At 41.6% G+C, this 23994-nt stretch overlaps 1 protein-coding gene across 1 annotated transcript in view; it reads left to right on the forward strand.

The window, feature by feature from the left end:
• LRBA (LPS responsive beige-like anchor protein) overlaps nucleotides 1–23994 on the forward strand; it is a 4045850-nt gene that overhangs the window by 2862828 nt on the left and 1159028 nt on the right. The window contains exon 40 of the mRNA XM_044063433.1: nucleotides 5185–5302. Coding sequence (XP_043919368.1) covers nucleotides 5185–5302 — 118 coding nt within the window. The remainder of the gene's footprint in view (nucleotides 1–5184; nucleotides 5303–23994) is intronic.

A 23994-nucleotide genomic window follows, 5' to 3' on the forward strand; every position in this document is an offset into this window, starting at 1 on the left:
ACCTATGGGGCTTATATATATGTAGTTTTTCCCGCACTTATCTGTGATTGGCCATTTTTGGAATTGTATCAGCTTCACAAAACCTGCTTTGTCATGCTCCTCTTTTCATTCATTCCTATATATATGCTATTACTGCATTTCTAAGAGCAACTGTCATGGCTTAGTGGTTCAGTACTTTGACTATGGTGCATGGTATCCTGAGTTCAAGCCTGGCCATTGCTTTTTATATTTTATGACTGTCTACACAGGCTAGGAGGTGTGTCTGTGTAAAGGCAGTTTTGATACAGCTTGCTCAACGTTGCCCGCTGGTTAGCTTGTTGGCACGGTGCGCAGCTCCGCGCAAATGGGTTACGCTGGTTTACGCATCGTTTGGCTGTCAGCATGCATATTACGCTCAGCTCAGCTACAGGCACACAGTTTCAGCGTGTTAGAACTCTGCTCAACCCTGGGCACTCATTTTACACCTGTTAAACCACTGCTCACCTACGGGCACTCATTTTATACCTGTTAAACCACTGCTCACCTACAGGCACTCATTTTACACCTGTTAAAACACTGCTCACCTGCGGGCAGATATACTCAACTTGTTAGAGTGTAGCTCAGCTATAGGCACATCTGACATTTTTTTTATTTTTTATTATCTCACATTTCTTCAAAATACATGTCCCATTTCATTACATTTTACATAAAATATAATTTTATTTATGTACATATATGTCAGGGAATTGTTTCGTGCTTATTTCACTAAATATAAAAATTGATGATGTGGGGGCTCGAACCATGACTGCCTCCTCTTCAGCCAACGTCTCTACCGCTACGCTATTGCTTCTTGGCTTACTTTGCATATTTAGTTCTTATATGCTTTTCCACTGACTGCTAACTGTGGCTAAGCGCTGGGCACGCCTGCGCAAACGAGCGCACTCACAGGCAAACATCTTTACAACTTGTAAAAAAAATATAAGATGTTCATTTATACATTTTATGTTCATAGTCTGTGGGGGCATGTGTTGTGTTTATTCACATTTACACGGACTGTGTCGTGGGGGTTTACTTTCGGGACTTTACTCTTCTGGGGGCGTGTCCGTTTGCAGGGCTTGCCCTACGGACACGCCCCCTACTGTCTTACACGGACCGTGTTAACCTTAGGTGTGATTCAGCATGCCCTCATGCATATGCATGGCATGCTGACGTCACACCATTTAACTGCAGCCTCCGTGTAAGCCTTGTAACTCTTACACGGAGGCTTTGTGAATCCTGCCCGTTGTGTAGCGGTACAACTCTAATGACTGTTGTTGGTTGATAACTGCATATTATGTGCTGCCCTTTTCAGCATGATGCCAAAGACCCTCTACTAAAGTGAAGGGAGTCTTTCTGTTGATTTTGCGTGTTCCATGGATTTGTCTAGAATAGATCATGCCTACTAAACCATTAGCAATAGTAGTTACAGGTATAGAGTGCGTGTAACCATCTATTTCTGTAAAAGTATCGTCATGCACAAGGATGATCCTACACACGGTAAGTATTTTGCACTGGGAGCATACAATAATCCCAGTCTAAGCCACTGTCCATATTGTTTTCGATGCTGCTTGCTGACTACTATACCACTGTCTGTACCTGAAGTAAACTGATTATTTTTATTCCATTGACAAAAGTGGATGCCTGATTCTCTTTTCAGCTTCACTGTTGCAAACACTGGTGTGTCTGTGTGTGTCTGTGTGTGTGTCTGTGTGTGTCTGTGTGTGTGTCTGTGTGTGTGTCTGTGTGTGTGTCTGTGTGTGTGTCTGTGTGTGTGTCTGTGTGTGTGTCTGTGTGTGTGTCTGTGTGTCTGTCTGTGTGTCTGTCTGTCTGTCTGTGTGTCTGTCTGTCTGTCTGTCTGCCTGTGTCTGTCTGTCTGTGTGTCTGTCTGTCTGCCTGTGTCTGTCTGTGTCTGTGTCTGTCTGTTTAGTCTGCAAATTAATTCTGCATCTGTATCCATTATTGCTATTTTGGATTACCTACCATGCAGAGCTATGATCATCTTTGAGCCATGAACATGTTTCTCACTTTTTGGGAAAAGACTGCTAGGAGAGCAGAGTAACATTTAGAATTGTTGTAGTGCAATGCTGGATCACTGGTTCCCCATGTGAAATGTGTGGGTGCTCCCAATGTGCATTTCCATCCTATGTCTGTTTTCCTTACACAGTGTAAGGATGTGCTGGCAGGTTTACTGGTAATATCAGGTTGCCACTAGGGGTGAATCTGAGTGTGGATGCGAGTGTAATACCCTTTGGTAGTATGGAATGCCATACGAGACTGATTCCAGACAATTTGTCTGCTTGCTAGTATGTGCTCCAGTCATCTGAAATAACCAAATTTTACCATATACACAGACTGAAGCACACTTCCTGCATGAAGCACTGTAATAATTGTTTCTCATTTCCCAGCCCTTTTTTTTCACTGATTATTTTTAAACATTTTCAATCCAGATGGTTTTCATCCTGCATAAGAGACCTTCAAGATTACTACTGTCTCACTGCCTGTACTGAACCACCTCCCCAGTACCCCCCCCCCCAAAAGTACCCTCCACCTTTCTTCTGCCAATTATCACCAAAGAACAGGTTGTCACTGCACTCGCTAAAGCTAGAAACATGGCTTCATTGGGGCCTGATGATATTCCAGGTTGCCTCTCAAACAGCTTAAATCGGGACTTGTTTGGCCAATTAGGATCTCTATTTAACCACAGCCTCCAGACCGGCTTTGTCCTGATAGAGTGGAGGACAGCAACAGTCATCCGTTTACACAAAGTGGGACCATCTTCTGAGCCTGGAAATTACAGACCTGTAAGTTTAACTAGCCTTATGTGTAAGGCCATGGAAAGACTAATCATGGACCTGATAAATAATGACATAGGAAACCTCCAAACACTGGACCTGACATGATGTGGCTTTGTCAAGGACAGGTCATGCCTACTGAATTTGGTGGGTTTCTTTGAGAAAGTCACTAAGACCATGGATAAGGGTAAAAGAGTATATGCCGCCTACCTTGACCTGGTTGAGGCATTTCATGCAGTTCCCCACCCTGGTATTAAAGGCCTCTGGATGGCAAAAGTTTGCTGATGATGGCAAGCTGGGGGCAGTCATTGAACCCCTAATGATATAGATATCCTTCAGAAGGGTCTAGATCAGACCAATAATTGCTACCAGAACCATGGCCTAAAACTAAATGTGAAAAATGCACTATCATACCCTTTGGGAACTCAAATACCCCAGCAAATTACAACATCAATAATGCATCCCTAAGAGTAGACTCAGAGGTGAGAGATCTAGGTACACAGATAGATATTAGCCTGAACTTTGACCTCCAAATGTCCATAGTGGTGAGGAAGTCGTCCTAGGTGGCACAACTTGTAAGTAAAGGTATGGCATCCAGATCCAAGGAAATTATAGTCTCACTGTACTCGGCCCTCATTAGACCAGTAATCGAGCACAGTGCGTTATTTGGCATGTACTTGACTGGGCACTTGCAGCAGCTGGAATGACCTTAGAGGTTCCTCACAAAGATAATGCTGGGTGTAAACAACATGTCCTATGCAGATAGACTAAAAGCCCTATCCCTTTTCTCAGTGTCATACCTACTATTAAGGGGGTAACCTATTCCTGACCTGCAAGACACACAAATCCAGTCCTATTGCAGTTGCTACACATCTGGAAGCTAAACCAGCACGTGGTCATCCAATCTAGGGACCTAAACTTCGTCAGCGACTCAAGCAAAACATGCTGGAGAAAGGTGTGTGTCATAGATTGCCCCGTCTTTGGAACAAGCTTCCTATTCACATTAAGCAGCGACCTTTCTCTGATCCTCTTCAAACATGGTTTGGATCAGTGGATGGGGAATTGCAAATTCACACCTGGAGTTGTGGCCATGTCCCACATACACACACACACACACACACACACACACACACACACACACACACACACACACTCTTGCACACACATCCATGCCATCCTCATGGCCATAAGGACCATATATTGGGTAAAATCGGTTTATATTGGCTAGGCTTGTAAGGGCTCTTAAGCCATTAGCCTAGTAATCTCCTGTGAACCTATGGGCAGGAGTTTGGTTTTGCTAGCACTTTGGTTATGAGGTAGCATCATACGTACCTGGTAATGCCTGCAAATAGGTGCTTGATATCCAGTGTACCTTCATGGCTAAACAAAAAGTAAATTAATACATTTTACATACCAACCAGTTGGTAAAGTATTGGAAACTGTTATAATTACAGGGTTGGGTTTATTATTTCAAGTTTACATTAGTTTAATAGATCGTATAATGAATGTAATATCTGTCACTTTTTTTTACGTACAGGCCTAATGCCTTTGATGTCCCCAAATGGAGATTTCGTGCTCACTGTACAAAACCATATTCCATGTCTCATGAGAAAATTTTTGCTCCCAATGTTCATGTGCTAGCATTATAAAAACACTGAATGATGTCATTGTTTGAGACTGTATAATTTTGGAATTATTAAAAGAAACCACTAACACGGTATGCTAAGGGTCAAAAAGCAGATTGTTTAAATTAAAAGCAAAATACCTGCAATCCTGATTGTTGCTACTTTAATTACACTGACATAAAGAAGCTGTTCTGCAAGATTTTATGTATCAGAATTTTACCAGTGAATCGGCTAGATATTTGGCACAATAACTGTTTGGGTGCTGTCTGTGAGATTAATACATTACATAATTATAAACTAAAATAAAAAGCTATGTAATAGCAGTGAGGTATCACCAGTGCTTGTTGAAACTTTTAATCAGTCCCTTGGGGTAGTATATCACAAAGTTATTCTCCTTGGATTGATTAGTTAGCTCATTATCACACTGCTTATGTGATGGTTGCTATGTAAAGGTATCTTATTGCTTAGGTTATGTTTGTTAATAGGTCTGCATGCACCCTGCTCCAAGTTTAGTAACCGAGTTGTTTTTTCCCTTTATTGGCTAAATTACTTTTTAATAGGGGAGACGGACCTCACCATACCTCTTAGAAAACTGCTTGTTCTACTTAGTGTTGCATTTTTTTCTTGCTCAATATTAGCAGTCAGTTTGACAAGATTTATTTTGTTTCCAGTAATGTAGTTCAAGATAAAGCTGCCAACTCCAAAACTAAAGTTCTTGTATTTTTTTTTTTTTTTTTAAACAATAACAGATCCTGGCCTATACAGAGGGGCTTCATGGGAAATGGTTATTCACTGAGATTCGAGCCATCTTCTCCAGACGGTACCTCCTTCAGAATACTGCATTAGAGATCTTTATGGCAAACAGAGGTAAACTGCAAGAAGATAATTCAGATTTCAAACTTTGTGTCTGCAATTTTTTTTAAACTGCTTGACTGTCATTTGTCTTAGAGAGGACATTCATTATAATGACGCTTCATATCTGTCGTTAAGCAGCTTTGTTGTCTTCCAGAGAGTGATCTGAGATAAAATCAATCTGATTGATTTGTCACATATGTAAATGACTGTTCAGGTATAAATGGAAGGCAAGTTGTGGCCTTGGATTATGCATTTTAAAAAATAACTATGCATATACTATAATGCAAATTGTCTTTGTAAGTGTGCATAAATAAATGTAGAATAACTGAATGATTCAATTTGAAGAAAAATAGACAATTGCATCATACAGTGGGGGGGGGGTCACATAATGCAGTTAGCAAAGATCAGGAGCAGCAGGTGCTTGGCTTGTTTCATGGTTTTTCTCATTGGAGGGTGGTGGATCGTTTTAGTGCAGTTGCTGACTATAGGGTCAAAGGTGAACTTTGAGTTTTACAGCATGTTGTAAGTGGTTGCTTAATCTCTTGAAAGTGAAACTCAAAGTAGAGCAATCAGAAAAAACAAAGTAAATACAATAAGGAATGATTTGTGTGGAAAAAAATAAATTAGAGTAAATTTAGCACAAAATAAACTGTCCCAGAAGGTATTGACATACAGTTCAACATTATAAAACACTTTGACTTTCTATTTCCCACATTGCAAAGCATCATAGGAAATGCATGCAAATTCACTTCAAATAATTAAACCATAGCTCTCAACTTGCAGAATTTTGTAAAATGTCCAGATTTTTACCTCATATTTTTGGTGTGTTCCACATAAAACTTGTGTTTCTCTAACAAATCAGCAAGTGCACACTGAAAATCACTAAATAATGCAAAATGTTTGTTTCAGACTTAATATCATTCAGAATATGCAAGCTAACCTTAAACCTTTTATTCTAACAACTTTCTAAGTTTATACAAACAGTATTTAACATTTGTCCCTATTTTTGGGCCTTTGTGTCTTAATTGTTTTTGGCTTTGCAGATTGCTTGTGCTAAGAGGTTGAGAGGTATGATTCAAACAGGTTCATTTTTATAGGAAATTTGCATGGCCATAAAGATTCTTGCATTGTAATCAAAAAGGTTGACAGCAGGTGCATGTACATATTTGTCATTTGTTTAGGGAGCTTCAGATTACTACAACTGAATCTTTATCAGGAAAGGATCTGTTTGCGGTTTGTAACAGTGCTTATTTACCTCAAAGTATGTTTCTTCCAGATACCTTTGGTTCCTCTAATGCCAATTTCTCTGTTGCAGCCAAATATTACATGTTTGGGTATAACTCCATTTCTCAAACCCTGTCAGGGGCAGAAAGTCCCCCAGAAATCTGCAGTGTCATGGCTGCCTCTTACAAAGGGATCTGCAAAGTTAACGGATATTATTCTGTCATTGTGAAGATATATTTCTGTATTTTATTTTAGTGGAGAAGATGTGCCACGCAGTGCTGCAGCATGCTCTTACCTTCCGGTGCATGTATGCACCCCTTTTTAATTGGTTTTGTCACACTTGTTGGGCTTCCATCCTCCTTTAAGTCCTGTTGTATGCCAACCATTTACTAGGCATGCTTGCAAAGAGGGGAAAGTGTACTTTGGGGGGAGCATTCATTTTTTCTGTCCATATCAAGTCCATTGTTTCTTAATGACATTGTAACAAACTGCTGAACTAGTGTTCTGGCTTCAGAAGTAGGTCTCTTGTTAAAAATAATATTTACTGCCTTGGTTTTCCAATTTCAGTACCCTAAATTTAGTTTTTGGTTTCTGACAGTGTAATTAAGGTTCATGGTCTTTGAAAGCTTTGCTGGAGTCGTAAAGAATCATTTGAATTTTAGAAGTAAAGCTCACCGTTAATGGAAGGGATTTTGGGATTTCTTTAGATGTAGCTTTTCTAACAGAGCTGGGTCAGACATGGCTTTGTAAGTCAAGCAGAGATCCCCTCTGAGTAGGCAATATAAGACAGAGAAAAGCTGGAGTCTTTTGAGTCTGTCTGTGTAGGACATGTGTTTAATGCCTAGGATCCTCTTCATGAGGTACGTCTGTGGCCTCTCCAGCTGTTGCAGGTGTCTGGTGAGGTACATGCCAAATGGGACATTATACTCGATGATTGGTCTAATGAGGGAAGAGTAGAGAGAGAGAGATGACTACCTTTTTCTTCCTGGATGCAAAACCCGTGGTTTCTTCATACTTAGTTCTTTGTCTTTCCATAGCGGATGGCCTCAAGTCTTCCCTGATTTCCCTATCCCTTCTTGTATGTTGTAGGAGTGATAAAACATTTATTTATTTATTATTTCAGTTTGGTGACTGGGGGGGGGGTCCACTGGGCTCAAGAGCCCATTTTCAGTGGAGGCCCTGGGAGAAAAGCTCCAACATTACATAGTAAAACATTAGATATTCAGATTGTTACAATTCATGATGTAGATACATAAGATAAGCAAAATACAGTTAATATGGAGGGTGTAGATATATTATAAAATCAGAGACATAAACAGGTAAATTGGTAAGGCTCCACATTACATAGTAGACATTAAAAGTTTGGATTAAAGTTACCATTCAAAATTCAGACATGAACTGGTACATTGGTAAAGCTCCACCTTACATAGTAAACATTAAGTGTTCAGATAAAGTACCTTTCAAGATGCAGATACATAAGATAAGCAAGTTACAGTAACTGTTGAGGGTGCAGATACATTTTAGAACAGAGACATGAACTGGTACATTGGTAACTTAGCATATAAGTCATATGTTGAAAGGAAAACATTCCAATGGTTTGTGTAGAAAATGTGTCCTGTTTGGGTAGTTATGGCAGGACAAGTACAAATGATAGGGAGAACAAACTAGATACAATGTATACAAAATGTACATGAGGTAATGCTGAAGAGTGAGTCATTTCTAGAGGAGTTAGTAGTAGGCAAATGGGAAGTAGGGAAAATACGATTTAAAATGAGGAGAGAAGAAGGCTAGGTGGGTAAAGTGCAATTGCACTTCCAGTTAGAGAATACATAGGAAGGGAGATGTGATTTGAAGTTGTCAATGTTTTCAATAGTTCATAGAGAAGGAGGGAGAGAGTTCCATTTTTTGGCTAGGAAGGAGGACAGGAGTTGCTGTCCAGCAGGGCAGATTGGTTTGTGGACTGTGAGAAGGTTTAAGTGGGAAGATATAAGTGGCCTGTTAGGGGTGTAAGGTTGTAGGATGTTGGAAAGAGCAGGGCATATAGTAGGATTAAAGAATAGCCTATGGACAGTAGTAAGTTGTAGATAGTCGAGATGGTTGGGAAGTTCTAGCCAGTTAAGTAAGTGGAGGGCAGAGCAGTGGTGGGAGGAGTGTTTGGCTTTTATGGCAAACTTGGAGATTTTATTGTAACAACTTTCCATTTTGGAAGAGATGGAGGCAGATAGGTTAGTTAGTATAGGTGGCACCATACAACAGGGAAGGGAGAAGGTAGGTAGTGGCAACCATCTGTTTAATGTGTGCTTAATATATAAAGACTGCTTGGATGACTTACTGAACACCTCTAACACCACTGCTCTTTCTTTAATAAACTGTACCACCAAAATTAAACTCCCGTCTCAACAAACCATACGGAGGAGAGTGCAAATCCTCCTGCCCATATCTCTGCCTTGGCATACATGCTTATCCGTCTCCCACAGTGATATGTATATCTTTCCAATATCAGACATGTATATCTGTGATAACTATGTCTTTATGCACAAAAATGTAATCCACCCATCCTATTTTTCACATTGCTGTAAGTATATTCTTGATGTGTCTCTGCTAATGTTTGTACATTTAACAATTCTGCTGCTGTAAGTAGTTGTACTGGAAAGTTTAAATATGTGTAATTCAGTATGACTAAACCTTTATGCAGTTGGCCTTATCTGATAGTGCATGTTAGAAATCTGCAGCAAGAAAAAATGTTCTATGCCTTGTTTCTTAAACAACACCTTTCTTCAGCACTTACTTGAGTAAATGCAACAGCAATATATTTGTAATCCACTCCTTTCCTTTTGTTTTAGCAGTCACTCACTCCAACTGTATCATGGGCAGAGTAACTCAGAAAGGAGAGAAATAGTCACTTTGAGAACACAAGTGTGCATTTTGTGTCCAGAAAGAGGGAATCCCTCAGAATCTGGTGAGCCATGCAGTTTCAAGTAGCATAGCTAATGGTTAGCCATATAAAGTATAATGTCCATTGTAAGGATCTTGGTTTGCAGTATCATTCATAATGCATGTCTGCACAGGCAACTGTCGAGTTATCCAGCCAGGCTTCCAGAGCTTTGAGCATGTCCTTCACAGGACTGAACTCTCTTCCATGCTACATTTATCAGGAGGACAGTGTGGTGTTAAGGGAGGAGCAGACCCACATCATTATCCCCCCCCCCCCCCACACACACAGACACATTGAGGAATCAGAGGTATGTCCTTCATTTGATCCATACAGCCTGCAGGGCTATGATAAGTACACCAAATTGGGAATTTTTGTACTGGTTTGTTTTAGTTTATTATTGCCATTTTGTATAGTGGTAATTGCATGTGTGATTGTGGGGACCTTTCTGAGGCTGCTGATATTTCCTTGGAAAATTTGCAGACAAGTGTGCATGTTGATAACCTACTTGGGTGACGTATAATCACCTTTTGTGTATATTCTGTCTTGGTGAGAGCCATCAAGTATAAAAGGGCTTCCTTAGTGTATAAACGTTTTCTTCTGTAAGACAAATGGTGTCGAGACTGTGTTTTGATAGTGTGTCTTCAGCTAGAAGTGAGAGCAGATATTTTAAGTGCCAACATAATCTGGATAAAAGAAAAAATAACTGAAAATATTTCTGCAGGCACAGAGTACTTGAAGCATTAAAGGCATCATTAATCCTGCAAGGGCCTGTTGGTGTAAGTCTCAGATAGTTATTAACCCTGCCAGCCACAACTCCAGCATCTCCTCCTTTTGTATTCCCCAATTGCAGTTGTCCCTTTGGAGGCCAAGAGAAAGATGCATGTATTTCAAACTTTCCAGGCCTTATCAGATTTGTCTGTTGTATCACAGCCTGTCACCATTTTCCAGGTGTCCATAAAGGACAAGCCTGATCTGCATGCTGCTACAGACCAATCACTTTCTGTCCTTGCATGTATTTATGTTTCTACAAGAGCCAGCTAGCCCTGATGAAGCCTGATTCTGGGCGTCCATCCCACCAAAGCCAGTCTCAAGCCCTCAGCCTCAGTAGTTTTGTTGTTATCTTTGTTTAATAAATGAGCATGTGCCAATGTGGTGGGATTGGTAAATCCTTGCACCTCCTGTGAGAGAGCCTTCTACATCTGATATGGCTCTTGCTACTAACAGAAAAGTCATCTTTTTCCCAAGCACTTGTTTTACTCAGCTGTCAGGAAAGTTGAGGATCTTGCATGTTATTTGCAGTTGTATTCCCTAGTCTGGTATGATAAAGGTGAGGAAGAATACCTGTATTCATGACATCCCCTGAAAATGTTTTCTTTGGAAGGAACTAATTCAGGGGGTGAGCATTTTAGAGGAGATGAAAAGTGAAGAAGGTATCTTGATTTACAGTGTGTTGAGGATCCCAGAACTACAGCCATCCCATCATTTTTTTCGGGCATTTGAAAGTGTGTTTGAAAGTGCTTCTCTCAAACTAGCTTCTTAACTACTGGCATCCTGAAAGCCATAGAGATTCTGTAGATGATATAAAATTTTGTACCTTTGCAAAAGTGTGGTAGCTGACCTATGGATTTTATCACTTTGTGCAGCCATAAGCTCTAAATTGATACCAGCAAATAGTACGTTGACCAAGAACTATGCCCTTTATAAATTTGGCAGAAAGGTTTTTAATTATGCTTCATTGGGAATTTGAGTAATCATTTGTCAAACCTACATGCTGCATTACCAAAGATATCTTAAAAACAGATTGGAGGACAAAAGAGATTTCTGATGTAGCCTTAAAGTAAAGATTCTTGAAAATGTTTCGTACTTTGCTGAAAGTGAATGGCATGCAGTTATATGCAATTGTGATAACCGAGACATTTGCAATGGGAGCGGCTGCCTTGTGCACAGTGACTGAATGGCATGGTTAGCTCAGAATTCTAACTTTACCAGAAGATGGCAAAGGGCAGATTTTAAACATGCCCCTGGACAGCAGTTTGTTGTTTGGCCCTCCATTGTAGGAGGTATTAAAAAAATGGAAGAGTAAGGTTAAACTTTTAAGCATATTTTTCTCTCCAAATAAAATACAATTGACTCATACAGAAAAGCCACTGTAGCACTTTAGCATAGTATGTTTAATAACCACTTTCATCTAAACATAGACTTCATCAGAAAATAAATTCACTTCCATAATCTGTATTTAAATGCTTTGCATTGATCAATCACTTTTAAAACATAATTAAAATCAATTAACACAATAAAAATCTCAAATTTAACCCAAATTATGGAAGTGAATTTATTTTCTAATGAAGTCTATGTTTGTTTGAAAATGGTTATTAAACGTACTACGCTAAAGTGTTACAGCAACTTTTTTGTATGCGCTAAGTGTTTTTTATTTTTATTTGGAGTCTATTGTTCTACTGCTTTTCAGGAACTATATTCAGTTTGAGTTATGTTTTTTCACTCCCTGACACTCTAGTAGTCTAGCATCTTTCAAGCCAAGCATTGGCCTTTTTTAAAAGCAGTCTGAAGCTGATCAGTTCCTAGTAGAAAATAATTTTTAAAAATGGCTGCTGGAGAGGAAGTAGAGGCCAAGGCATGCATTCAAGCAATGACGGTGGTTATCCTCCCTCACTCTTTAGGGTGCCTGGCTCCCTAACCCCTCCCTTCTCTTCCCATCTTATCTCTTGGGGGTGGCATTCTCATGTCAGATGCAAGTGGACTGAGTGGATGAAAAAGATATTTTGGGGGGATTCACTGTCTCAGGTTAAGTGATAAAATTCTGACCTCCTGTCCTCTTCACTGGAATGGCCCATACCACTAGACTTAGTTGGCATTAACAGATTCCTTCTGAAAAATGCTGTCTTCTCATATAGAAAGGTTTCTACCACATGTATAAGGGATGTAATGCTTCTAGGACTCTTCCTAGTTCTGAAAAAGAATGTCTTTTAGCTGAGCAACATTTTGGTGATAAAGTTTAAGCTATTGTCATTACATTATCTTTAATAATCTTCCTTTGCTCTTACCAGAGTCCATTGTGGTCATCCTGGATATTAAGAATGGTTATTTACATAGCCCTGTCTTCAGGCAGCACAAGGAATTACTGAGATTTGTTACAGGAATAGAACATTTCCAGTTCCTGCCCTTGCCTTGTCCAGTGATCCTAGAGTATTCACAGAATATTTAGCTGTCAGTATTTTAGTTTAATTAATTGATCTGATTGTAGTGGATGTCTTTGTAAATACTTTAGTTGTTTTGTTGAATATTATAATAATACCTATTTTTAATTATTTGTATAAAATTGTTATGATATTTCTCTTATATGTTAAAACAATAAACTTGTTTTGAAAAAAAAAAAAAAAAAAAGAATATTTAGCTGTAGAGTTGCCTACCTCTGGTCAAGGACATGCATATTTTTGGTTACCTGAGATGATTAATTGATCCAGGCCATGTCACAGAAAGAGCTGTTGAAAGCCTTGACTCCATTATATCATGGGTAATCAACTTGGGAATCCCAACTACTGCAGATCCCCTCAACAGAATAAGGACCCTCCTAAGTGTAGTCCAGGACACTGAGTGGCTGGCTGTTCATCCACCAAAATATTTAAGTGATTTGCCCCTTCTCTCATAGGTGGCAAAATCCTTACTGTCAGCAAAGGCAGTTCTGAAGTGTGTAAGATGCTTATCATCCTCATGATTTATAGGTTCATAGGAGATTACTAGGCTAATGTCTCAAGAGCCCTTACAAGCCTAGCCAGTTTTACCTAGATTTTACCCAATTTCCTCTCCCTAGGGAAAGGATAACAAGGGTCAGCAAGTGGGGATTTGACAGTTTTATAGACTGCCTCTGCCCATAAAGGGACATGGGCACCACCCCAAGAGTGAATTTGTGATTTCTTATCCAGTGGTCCAGACTGTGCATGAAGATGGTCAGGAAAGGGCTGTTTCACCTACCAAGCTGCTTATGAGCAAAATGTAGTGGTGTACAAAGAACCCTGTGGTGTCATTAGCTCCATCCATGCAACTGGGTGATAGTACTCTTACCTGCAATCTGAAAGAGTTCCAGTGATGGGGGAGCCCAGCTTTATAACCAAGCCAAAAATGTTATTTGCAAATCCAGAAGGGACTGCAACCCTGATCACAGACATCTGTCTTCATCTGGGGATTACACACAGGATCCTGAAGGCTCAGGAAGATGAAACAACCAGGACAAGGACAAGCATTTTGGTTTCATGGAGAGATTGGCCATTCTGTATGGATTCCACATCTTTAAACTAGTCTAGAATCCAGGGGTCCCACAGGTGGTCATGGACAACAACACTGTTGGTGTTTGACTGTCAAGGAGAATTTAAAACTCCAGATCTTTTATATCCTGTCAGCAAGACAACCTGAAGAGATGGAACTCCCAGCCTGTACAAATGGAGTTTGAGCCCAGAAGCCTTTCACAAGTATTGTGTGTTGTGGGCAATCCAATATGTAGGTCTTTTTCCCTCTCTTCCACCAGATAGGCATGCAAGGAAGCTCTGGTTGTAGATGCATTCTCAACCCTGCGAAACAAGTGTGTGTGTATACATTCCTGTTAATCCCCGGGGTTCCCCTAAAATCAAGCAAGATAGTCCAGCCTAATAGTTGTGCCCTTCCTATGGCCAAGGCAGTTCTGGTCTTCTCAACTGCTATTGCTGATCTGTGAGGTAGCTCTTGTATTACTTATCTTACTGTACCTTCCCTTGTAACAGATGTAAGTCATCCAGAATCATCATCTTCCATTACCAGTTGTAGGTTCGTTTTGCATGAAAAGTTCTAGATGTTTTCTCACTTTTATTGTGGAGAACCTCTGACTTAAGTACTTTTTAAGTACAGGAAATATCCATATACTAAAAACCTTCAGGAGTGGTTCTATGGAGGAGAATGTGATTTTGTAATGTTTGATGCATCTTCAAAATCTTTAGCATTTGACTGAGTTGTGTGTGGAGCAATGCCCTTTAAGTTTAAAAAAAATGTCTGTACTCCGTTGTAGTTAAATGTTATCCCAAATATGTATTTTCTTCCTGTAATGTCACCTAGATGTAGTGTAATGCCCAGGTATGTTTCAGTGCTTTTCATAGTAATCCTGCAACATATGCTGAAATATCCATATTTTTTTCCTGTTGAAATCCCACTTTTTTGTAATAATTAATTTATTGCACCACAAGTGACATAGGTTACATGGCACAGTTTCACTAGTCTTCACTTTTAGTTACCACCCATCATTTTCCATTCCACAGCTGTTTTGCTGAGATCAAGTGAATTGCAATGAAACACACAACAGCTGAAGTAGAAATTAAAAAAAAAAACAGTGAGTCTATCTTTGAAGAACAAGGAGGAGTTATGTGCCATAAAACATAAACAAAGTCCTAATGAGTTTTATTTATTGCTAGTGAAGTTTTTTTTTCCATTGTAACTGTAGAAAATTTAAGAACAATATGAAGTACTCCAAATAGCTCTTATCTGCCTTACATGCTCTTCACCTTTAATGTTGACAGTCAGGTGAATGAGCTGAGGTGCTAAACCTGCCTGGGACTTCACAGAAGCTTGGGGAGGACCTTTTACTTGTCTAGGAACTACAGTTTTGAATCCTTAACCCTGTAATTGACTGACTTTACACTGAAGCAAATATAAATATTGTACTGCAAGGCATTTTAGCTTACGGTTAGTGCAAATTAGAGTAATTTAGTGAAAAATAAATATTGATATTGTTTCTAGAGACAGCAGAATAAGCCAGTGGCTCACAACACTGTCATTGTAACTAAATACAGATGAAATTACCTCATCTGTTATGTCTGGGCTGTGTCATATTAGAAGGAGAAAAACTGCATTGTGGGAATGTAATAAAAAGATTGAAATACAAAAATGCATCATTGTAGTAGCCCCCGCCATGGCCTCTTTTGGATTTAACATTAAAATATAAGAAGTACTTAGAGCAATTAAGAAGCAGCAGTATAACACAAAATATCAAGTTACGATGAAAACCACCTTCCCCATAGCATAGAGGGGTCCATCCCTGGCTATTTTCCCAGAAAACCTATGACCAACTAGCAACACTGGCAATGTAGAAATTAGGTGGGGGAGAATGGGAGTGAGAAGCCGATATCAGCTCATGCATACTTCAGGGGATGGAAAACAGCTTACGTTAATTCATTTGCAAACCTGCAGATGTATCACTGCTGCATGAAGAGTCTAGTGTGCCCACACTGCAAGCTGTATACAACTTGCTTGTGAGGTTGTGCTGCACATGTACATCCACAGGCTGCTAGAGCAGAGCTTGCTAGGCTGCCACAAAATCCACCAAAAAAAAACAAAACAGTAAGATGAAAACTGTACAGTTTTTTCAGTTTCCTGGTTAAAGTTGTACATTTCTTTCTTCATTTAACAGGCTTTACTATCTAGTTTAAATGTAATATAGGTCTAGTATTGGTTGATGTCCTTCCATTTCACTGTAGCAGTATTCTTAACATTAAGGATCCCCTGCCTAGGGCACCCCGACATCTGACCAGTATACCAAAGCCATAGGTTGCATTAAGGTACACCATATGTCACGCGTATGCTTCTCATGTAGGATAGGGCATAAAGGTGACATCTGGATTTGCCATCTTCAGAACAACTTTGCCACCAGTCTGAGCAACTTCTGTTGATAGGCAGTCTGAATGCCTGCATTACGTTGCTGGCTTCACTGAGCCATTGCAGATAATTGTTGCATTGGGGTTCCTTTTTTACTTGTCTTTTTGTTGCTTGTGGGGTTTCATGTCATCCAAGAAGGGTAAATGCCAGTATGGGAGACAGATTCCCCATAAAGACTGCCACAAACCATGTCTGTTTTGCCTTGGCACCTCGCACGACCGTATGTCCTGTTCCATCTGTCATGTTTTTGTCCCAAAAACTTTGCATAGTCGACTTTCTTATTTGGTGCTGTATCTGGAGTGACTTAAACTTCTCATGAAATATACTATGGAGGGAAATTCCAGCCCTGAGGGACAGCTGGCAGGGAATAAGGCCAAGACATCTAGGCCAGAATCTTCAGCTGTTCAGCCTCCACTGGACATTTCTCCTGAGATGAGTGAATCCACAGAGGTTTGCCTGGCTTTATCTGAGTCCTCTGTTGTGACCAGGTTAGAGGCCAGTGGGGAATCTGGCTTTAGCTCATCTGAGTAGACTTTGCAGACATCCATTTTGGACATTCAGGGGGAACCACAGTTAATCATTTCAGAGGGGCCTAGGAGTGTTCCTCAGATTTTAGTCAGAGAAGCCGTCCCTATTACTACTATTGAATGCCATCCTGGGTCTGAGCTTTCCAAATTTTATAAGGCAGATGTCCCATGAAAGGAAAAACAAAAAAACTTAAACATGTTCCTCCTGCCTGTAAGGATCCACAGAGTGAATGGCAGGCCTTCACTCAGGGTTTTAGTGCTTTGATGGCATTGAAACCTTCTCAGGGTGTTTCTGTTCCAACTCCCCCTTGGTCCTCTACTCTCCTTAAAAGACCCAGGGAACAGGTTTACTCTGAGGAGGAGTTGGATTCTGATGAGGAATCCCTTGATTACTCCATTCCTTAAAGGTGTCCTTCATATTAGGTCTCCCAAGAAGCCTGTTCCTCCTCACTTGGACTAGCATTCCTACTGGGGCTTTCACTTCTGAGAACAGTACGTTTGAATGTCACCTTTATGCCCTCCGTACATGAGCATATGTGTGATGTACGGCATGCCTTAAAACAACCTAAGGCTTTGGTATACTGGCAGGACATTGGGCTGCCCTTAGCAGGAGAATCCCTAATGTTAAGAGTACTGCAACAGTGAAGAGAGGGACATCTGTCGTAGTGGTAAGATTTTACACAAATGTACTTTTTTGTGGTTGAGTTCATCCTTTACACCAGTCACCATTTGACAGTGTTCTTTGGAGGATTCTACAGTGAAGAGTTGAACGGACTGTGTGCTAACATACTCTGCAATGGTCATGCTTTGACCCCATAAGCTTGGTTAACCTCAGAGCTCACCAGCTGTTGTTTATTTTTTTTTCTTCCACAGTATGGTTCCAACCCTAACTGTTAATCCTCAAAGTTCCTGTGTTCATTGCTTTGATGAAAGTTTAGGCATGACCCACCTTACCACTCCCTGTATTTTTACAGTGTTAAGCACTCCCAAGCAGTTCAGTCTTAGCATTCGCTGACATTAGAGGGAATGTTTTCTAGCCGACTTTGTAACAAGTGAGCTCCTTGAATAAGAAGTGACAAGAAGCACTCAGGGTGTTGCCGCAAGAACTGAAGCCCAGACAGTAGGTCATGACTTAAACCTCCTTTAGCCAGGTCCATTTCTAAAATGTCCTTTTCAACCCTGTTGGTGTCGAGCTTGTCCACAGCTACTGAGGGAAAACAAGCCTGTGTCAGTCCTCTGTGTTAATAGGTAATGAAGGACCCAGTGCTGACATCCCTATTTCTTATTATTTTGAGTGCCTTTCACAGTGCTGGCACTGCCTGTCCACGTTTTGTTGATAACAACTCTGTATCAACCAGATTGACCTCAGGGAGCAGACTCTTAGGTCAATTGTTTAGGGGATGGAGTAGTTAGTGTTGAGGTTTTCCCTGCCAGGCTTTCCAGGTTCTGTTGGCTGATTGTGGGAGTTGAAGTCCTAGACACTGAGCAGGTGTTTGGTCAGAGCATGAGCTTAGGGTTGAAGACTGCATTGTTAGAAAAGAGTACTGGTTGAGCCTAATGCATGTCTGACTTCCCTGTATGCCATTTTATGCATGCTCACACTCTGGTTCCAAGTTGCCCAACATAAAGAATATCTTAGACAAGTGTGTGTCTGTTTAAGAAACTATGGCAGTGCCTAGCGGTAATGGGGAGCATGGGACTTGCTCCCTCTCAGGATGCTGTGAAGGAGTCTGAAGATCCAAATGGTGAGATGTCTCTAAAATGGCAGAACAGCGAGTCCCCCCAACACCTGCCCCCCCCCCCCACAGATGTCCAGTTTTTTGGAGAGAGCTTAAGGAATATTGCCTGATCCTATGCTCCCATCCCTTTTATTTAGAAATGCCTCCTACATGAGTATCTGGGGAAGAAGGTGGAGCAACTTCAAGTCATTCCTGACATCATACCTCTCAACCTCTTAAAACAAGCAATCTGGACAAAGTCTAAAATAATGTGGGTGGCAAACGCTTAAAAATAGGGACACAGTTAAAATGTTGCTCTTATAAACTTAGTTGCTAGAATAACCGGATTTGTGTTAGCATGAATTTTCTGATGGATATGAAGTCTGAAACTCAAATGGATATCATTATTTAGTGACTTCAAACCTCACTTATTTGCCAGAAAAACACAAATTTTAGGAGGAACAGACCAAAAATATGAGGCAAAAATCTGGACAGTTGAGAGGTATGCCTGCCATGCGACCCGTTGTCATAGATGTTAGTTTGGAAGACTGGGGGCACAGCAGCTCTGCTCTTGTCCCCTAACTAAGCAGATACCAAGAACAAGGGCCCACCATTGGAAGACTGAGGGCATGGCAGCTTCACTCTTGTCCCCTAAGTAAGCATGTACCAAGTACAAGGGCCCACCTTTGGAAGACTGGGGGCATGGCAGCTCTGTTCTTGTCCCCTAAGTAAGCAGATAACAAGTACAAGGGCCCATCTTTCGAAGATTGGGGGCATAGCAGCTTTGCTCTTGTCCCCTAAGTAAGCATATACCAAGTACAAAGGCCCACCTTTGGAAGACTGGGGGCACGGCAGCTCTGCTCTTGGACCCTAAGTAAGCATATACCAAGTACAAGGGCCCACCTTTAGAAGACTGGGGGCATGACAGCTCTGCTCTTGTCCCCTAAGTAAGCAGATACCAAGTACAAAGGCCCATCTAGTGTGTGCTCCTCTCCCAGTATTCTTTACAGATTTCTGTATGATCTGTCTGGTCGAGCACAAGTCCCAGAGACCACATCATTTTCCCAGCCTACTTCTAGGCAAGGAGACAAACGGTTTGGTTGTGGACTGAGAGTTTACTGTTTTGGCATGTTGGGGTGAGAATTTTCCACAGTTAATCCCACATATCCAAGTTTGTCCTCATTGTGAAGCCAGTTCTGAAGAAGCTTGGAGACCTGTCCAAGTGTGGCTGAAGAGGTATGTCATCACAGTCTGTCTACAGCTTTCAAGGAGGGCATCCGAGTGATCTCCTTTAACTTTGTGCAGGCAATGTGGCTAAGGCTGCAGGGTCTATCATGTTCTTAAATAGGATGATATGGTTCAAAATGCCTGCCCTCATGGAGAAACCCAGTAACTATATTCTGGCTGCCCATTGTAATAGAAAGCTGCTTATCTGCCAGGCCAACAAAGATGTGGTCATTGACTTCTTGGAAATGAAACACACCTGCTGTATTGTGGTGGACTTCTATGATTATCCCCCCACCACCACCCCCATACTGCTTTCCCTTTTCCAAGCCAAGTCAACACCAAATGAGGAAGATTCCTCCTTACTACCCAAGGAAGATACTCAGGTTGCACAGTCCTGCTTCCTGTGTTGTCAGTCAAGGCCTTCAGGATGAAGACTACACTGTCCGTGATACAGCAGCTCTGACTGTGCTCTGAAACTGCCCCTGCGGTAATAGCTCTTTGAGCTCACCCTGGCTTGTTTAACTGTCACCATGGATCTGTGGGGTTAGATGTTCATCGTGTTTCACTGTTGCAGTCATGATTGTAGGGTTCTCCCTGCCGGCAGGCAGTCCTCAGTCGGCCAGAATCCCAAAGTTTGGGTCCGGCGTCGGCTGCTCAGCCATGCTCTCTGACGTCAGAGCGCCAGGAGTACAAAGCTGACAGCCGACGCCATGTTCTCCAGTCTTTCTTGCCGTGCAGTGATAGCAGTTCACATTTGCCGGTCGGCTAACTCCTGACAATTTTTTCGAAACGTACTTCAGTCCGAAGACTTTCTTCTCCTACTCAAAGCTAAGTACCCTGTTGGGGAAACTTTTTTCTTGCTCCAGTCCGATGTCAGAAAAAGTTAATAATTGTATTTCATATGGGAAGCAAATACCTCATAAAGATTTTCATTCTTACTGTATACCTTGCTTAGGCCCTGACCACGACGTAGCTAGTTGTCGGTTTTGTGCTAGATTCAATCAACGTATGAGTTTGCATTTCATTACTTCAGTAGGCGGTTTAATTACAAAATGTCGTCTGATTCGGTTCCGGCTACCGGAGTTCACAAACGACGCAAGGATAAAGACAGGCCTCCGAGGTCCAAATCGGACGATATTGTACAAGCAGAGCCAGCTTCAGGTTCGGCCGTCGTCAGTGAGGCGCTTTTGCAGCCCCTGTCGTCGGCCATTTCAGAACCGATGGCCAAAACGGACTCCCACGAGGAGCCAACTAGGCCTTTGAATATTTCTGTTGCAGGACCTTTGGACAATGGTCCTTCGGATGGGTCCGGAGCCGCTGTGCAGGTAACGGCTTCCGAAGGGGTTTTCAGGCCTACTCAACTTCTAATAAAGGCAAAGCCAAAGACAAAGGCAAAGACTCCTTCCAAATCAAAGACTACAGCCCAGGCCTCTTCTGATCTGGCACCCAAGTCTCAGAAACAGTTACTTAAGATGGCGGAGGACTTACGATTAGGGGTTCACATCCCCCTCCAGATAAAAGGCCAAGGCAGGAAGTGTATTATGACTCCTCTGATCAGGCTTCTGTTTCTTCAGTTTCTTCTTCTGACCAGGAATATTCTTTCCCTCCTTATGAGGATTCTGATGCTGAGGAATCCATTCCTTCAGCTTCTCCCCCTGAGGATTTCTCTTTTGGGGAAACTTTACATGAAATGAGGGAACATTTTCACTGAGAAGGACAGGAGTACTTGGAATCTAAGAAAAGACTTAGGGATTTTCTTCTTCTTCCCCAACATAGAGCCCTGGCTATCCTTCCTATTTTGGATATTGTGGATGATGCTTTTTCGGAGGCTAACTTAACTCCGGACTCTTTTCCTCCAGCTCCTGTTAAGCCAGATGGATATTATAGGGTTCCTGATTCCCACCAGTTTTTATACAAGAATCCTACTGCTGATCCTGAAACCATTTCTCAGGGTCCTAAGGGGGTTAAGGCCACTACTGCTAAAAACCCCATTCCCACTGAGAAGGATTCTAGATCTTTAGAAAGATGGGGCAAAAAAGTGTACACTTCTTTTACTTTATTAGGGCTTTAAACTGTCAATTTCATATGCTGAAATACCAGCAATTTCTTCTGTCTGTTTTGAGACAAAAGCTAACTTCCATTTCTGCTTGTGCAGATGATAAGGGATTACATGACTTAATGCATGCCACTGAACAAGTTGGGAAGCATGGTTTACACTGTGGATTTGATGCCTTGGAGGCTTCTTGTAGGGCTGCTGCCTCTGGTACAGTCATTAGAAGGCATGCTTGGTTAAAGGAACAAAACTTGCCAGATCAAGTAAAAGCTAAGTTATTGGATGCTCCTGTTGAGCATAATGTTTTGTTTGGACCTAAGGCTGAAGAGGTGATAAAGAAGATGGAGGACAAGGCAAAATCCATGCAAACGGTTAAAGATTTCTTACAAGTACAGCCACCCAGATTTAGTAGGAATTGGCCTACAAAAAATTGGTCCTTTCCCAATTCAGACAGGCCTCAGAGGGGTAGATTCAGACGCTCCCGAGGAAGGCCTCAAATGCAAGCCTCTTATAGACCAAGACAGTGGACTGCTTCCACCCCTAGGGGAGGAGAGGACAGGTCACAAGCTCATAGAAAACAGGCTCAATGACTCCCTCTATTGGGTTGCAGGAACTTCTTGCCTGGAAGCCCCTCTCAGAGGAAAACTTTCTCATTTTCACCTAAATTGGACTCGTATAACCCAAGACAAGTGGGTTCTGGATGTGGTTTCAAGAGGTTACAAATTCCATTTTCATACCCTACCCAAGACCAAGCAGATGGCCGGATCTTCCAAAACATCAATGGTTAGAGGCCTTAAACCAGGTGGAGGCTCTCTTGGCTATGAAAGCCATAGAACTGGTTCCACTTTCAGAGATGGGAGAAGGTTTTTACTCAAGGCTCTTTCTAGTCCCCAGAAAGCAAAATTCATGGAGACCCATTCTGGATCTGTCAGTCTTGAACACCTTTCTCGAGATACCAAAATTCAAGATGCTTACTCTTCAGCAGCTACTTCCAATGCTGACCAAAAATGCATGGATGGTAACTTTGGATTTAAAGGAGGCATATTTACACATTCCCATCAGGCAGGAATGCAAAAAATACCTCAGGTTTAAGGCCGGATCGAGGCACTATCAATTCTCTGCGCTACCCTTTGGATTGTCTACTGCACCCAGGGTCTTCACCAAATGCTTAGCTCCAGTAGTAGCTTATTGCAGACTCAAGGGAATTCAAATTTACCCTTATCTGGATGATTGTCTAATTCAGGCAGACAGCAAGGATGTCTTACTCCAGCATCTAGAATTGTTCAGAATCTTCTCAAGTTCATGGGATTTACTGTAAACATAAAAAAGTCAAATTTGACACCCTCACAACAGATAACTTTTCTGGGTGCTCTTTTGAACACAACAACCCAGATGGCATTTCTGACATCTGAAAAACAATTACAGCTGGCTTCAACTTTCAAAACCTTGGCAACTTTAACTCAGCTATCTGCAAGGAAATTCCTGCAGGCTTTGGGTTACATGGCCTCCTGCATCCTTCTCGTACCATATGCAAGACTACATATGAGGAAAATACAGTGGTACCTAAAAAGTGTATGGTCTCAGCATTGCCACAGTTTGGACATACAGGTCACCGTCCTGCCTTGTCTTCAAAAGGAATTCCTTTGGTGGTCCAAGGCTTGTACTCTAAACATAGGAAAACCCTTCAGTCTGCCTCCAGCTACTCGGATACTAACCACAGACGCTTCAGATTATGCATGGGGAGCCCATTTTCAGGACAACTGTCTGCAGGGCCTTTGGACAAAGGATCAGAAGCTCCTGCATATCAATTTAAAGGAAATGTTAGCCATTCAGAACGCTCTATTGGCTTTCAGGAATCTTCTACAACCAGGACAGCTACTGATACGGACAGACACCACCACAGTTAAGTGGTACATAAACAAGCAAGGGGGATCTCATTCCTATCCCCTTTGCAGACTAGCCATGAATCTATGGAACACAACTCTAGCTTGCAAACTGGACCTTCAAGCTCAGTTTCTACCAGGGAAGCAAAACCTCCTGGCAGACAGTCTGAGCAGAAACCTGTCGGATCCACACAAATGGATGCTGGACACCGAAATATTCAGGATGATTACAGCAGTCTGGGGATGTCCTCTCATAGACCTCTTTGCATCCCACCTCAATCATCAACTACAGATTTTTTGCACCAGGACATTCCACGAACTAGCTTGGAAAGTGGATGCACCATCATTCAGTTGGAGAAACCTGTCGGGGTATGCCTTCCCGCCTCTACGTCTTCTTCCACGGGTGTTATTAAAGATCAAACAGGACAAGCCCAAGATGATAAT

The sequence above is a fragment of the Protopterus annectens genome, chromosome 2.part1 (assembly GCF_019279795.1).
Source record: "Protopterus annectens isolate FY-2018-M chromosome 2.part1, PAN1.0, whole genome shotgun sequence".
NCBI lineage: Eukaryota > Metazoa > Chordata > Ceratodontiformes > Protopteridae > Protopterus > Protopterus annectens.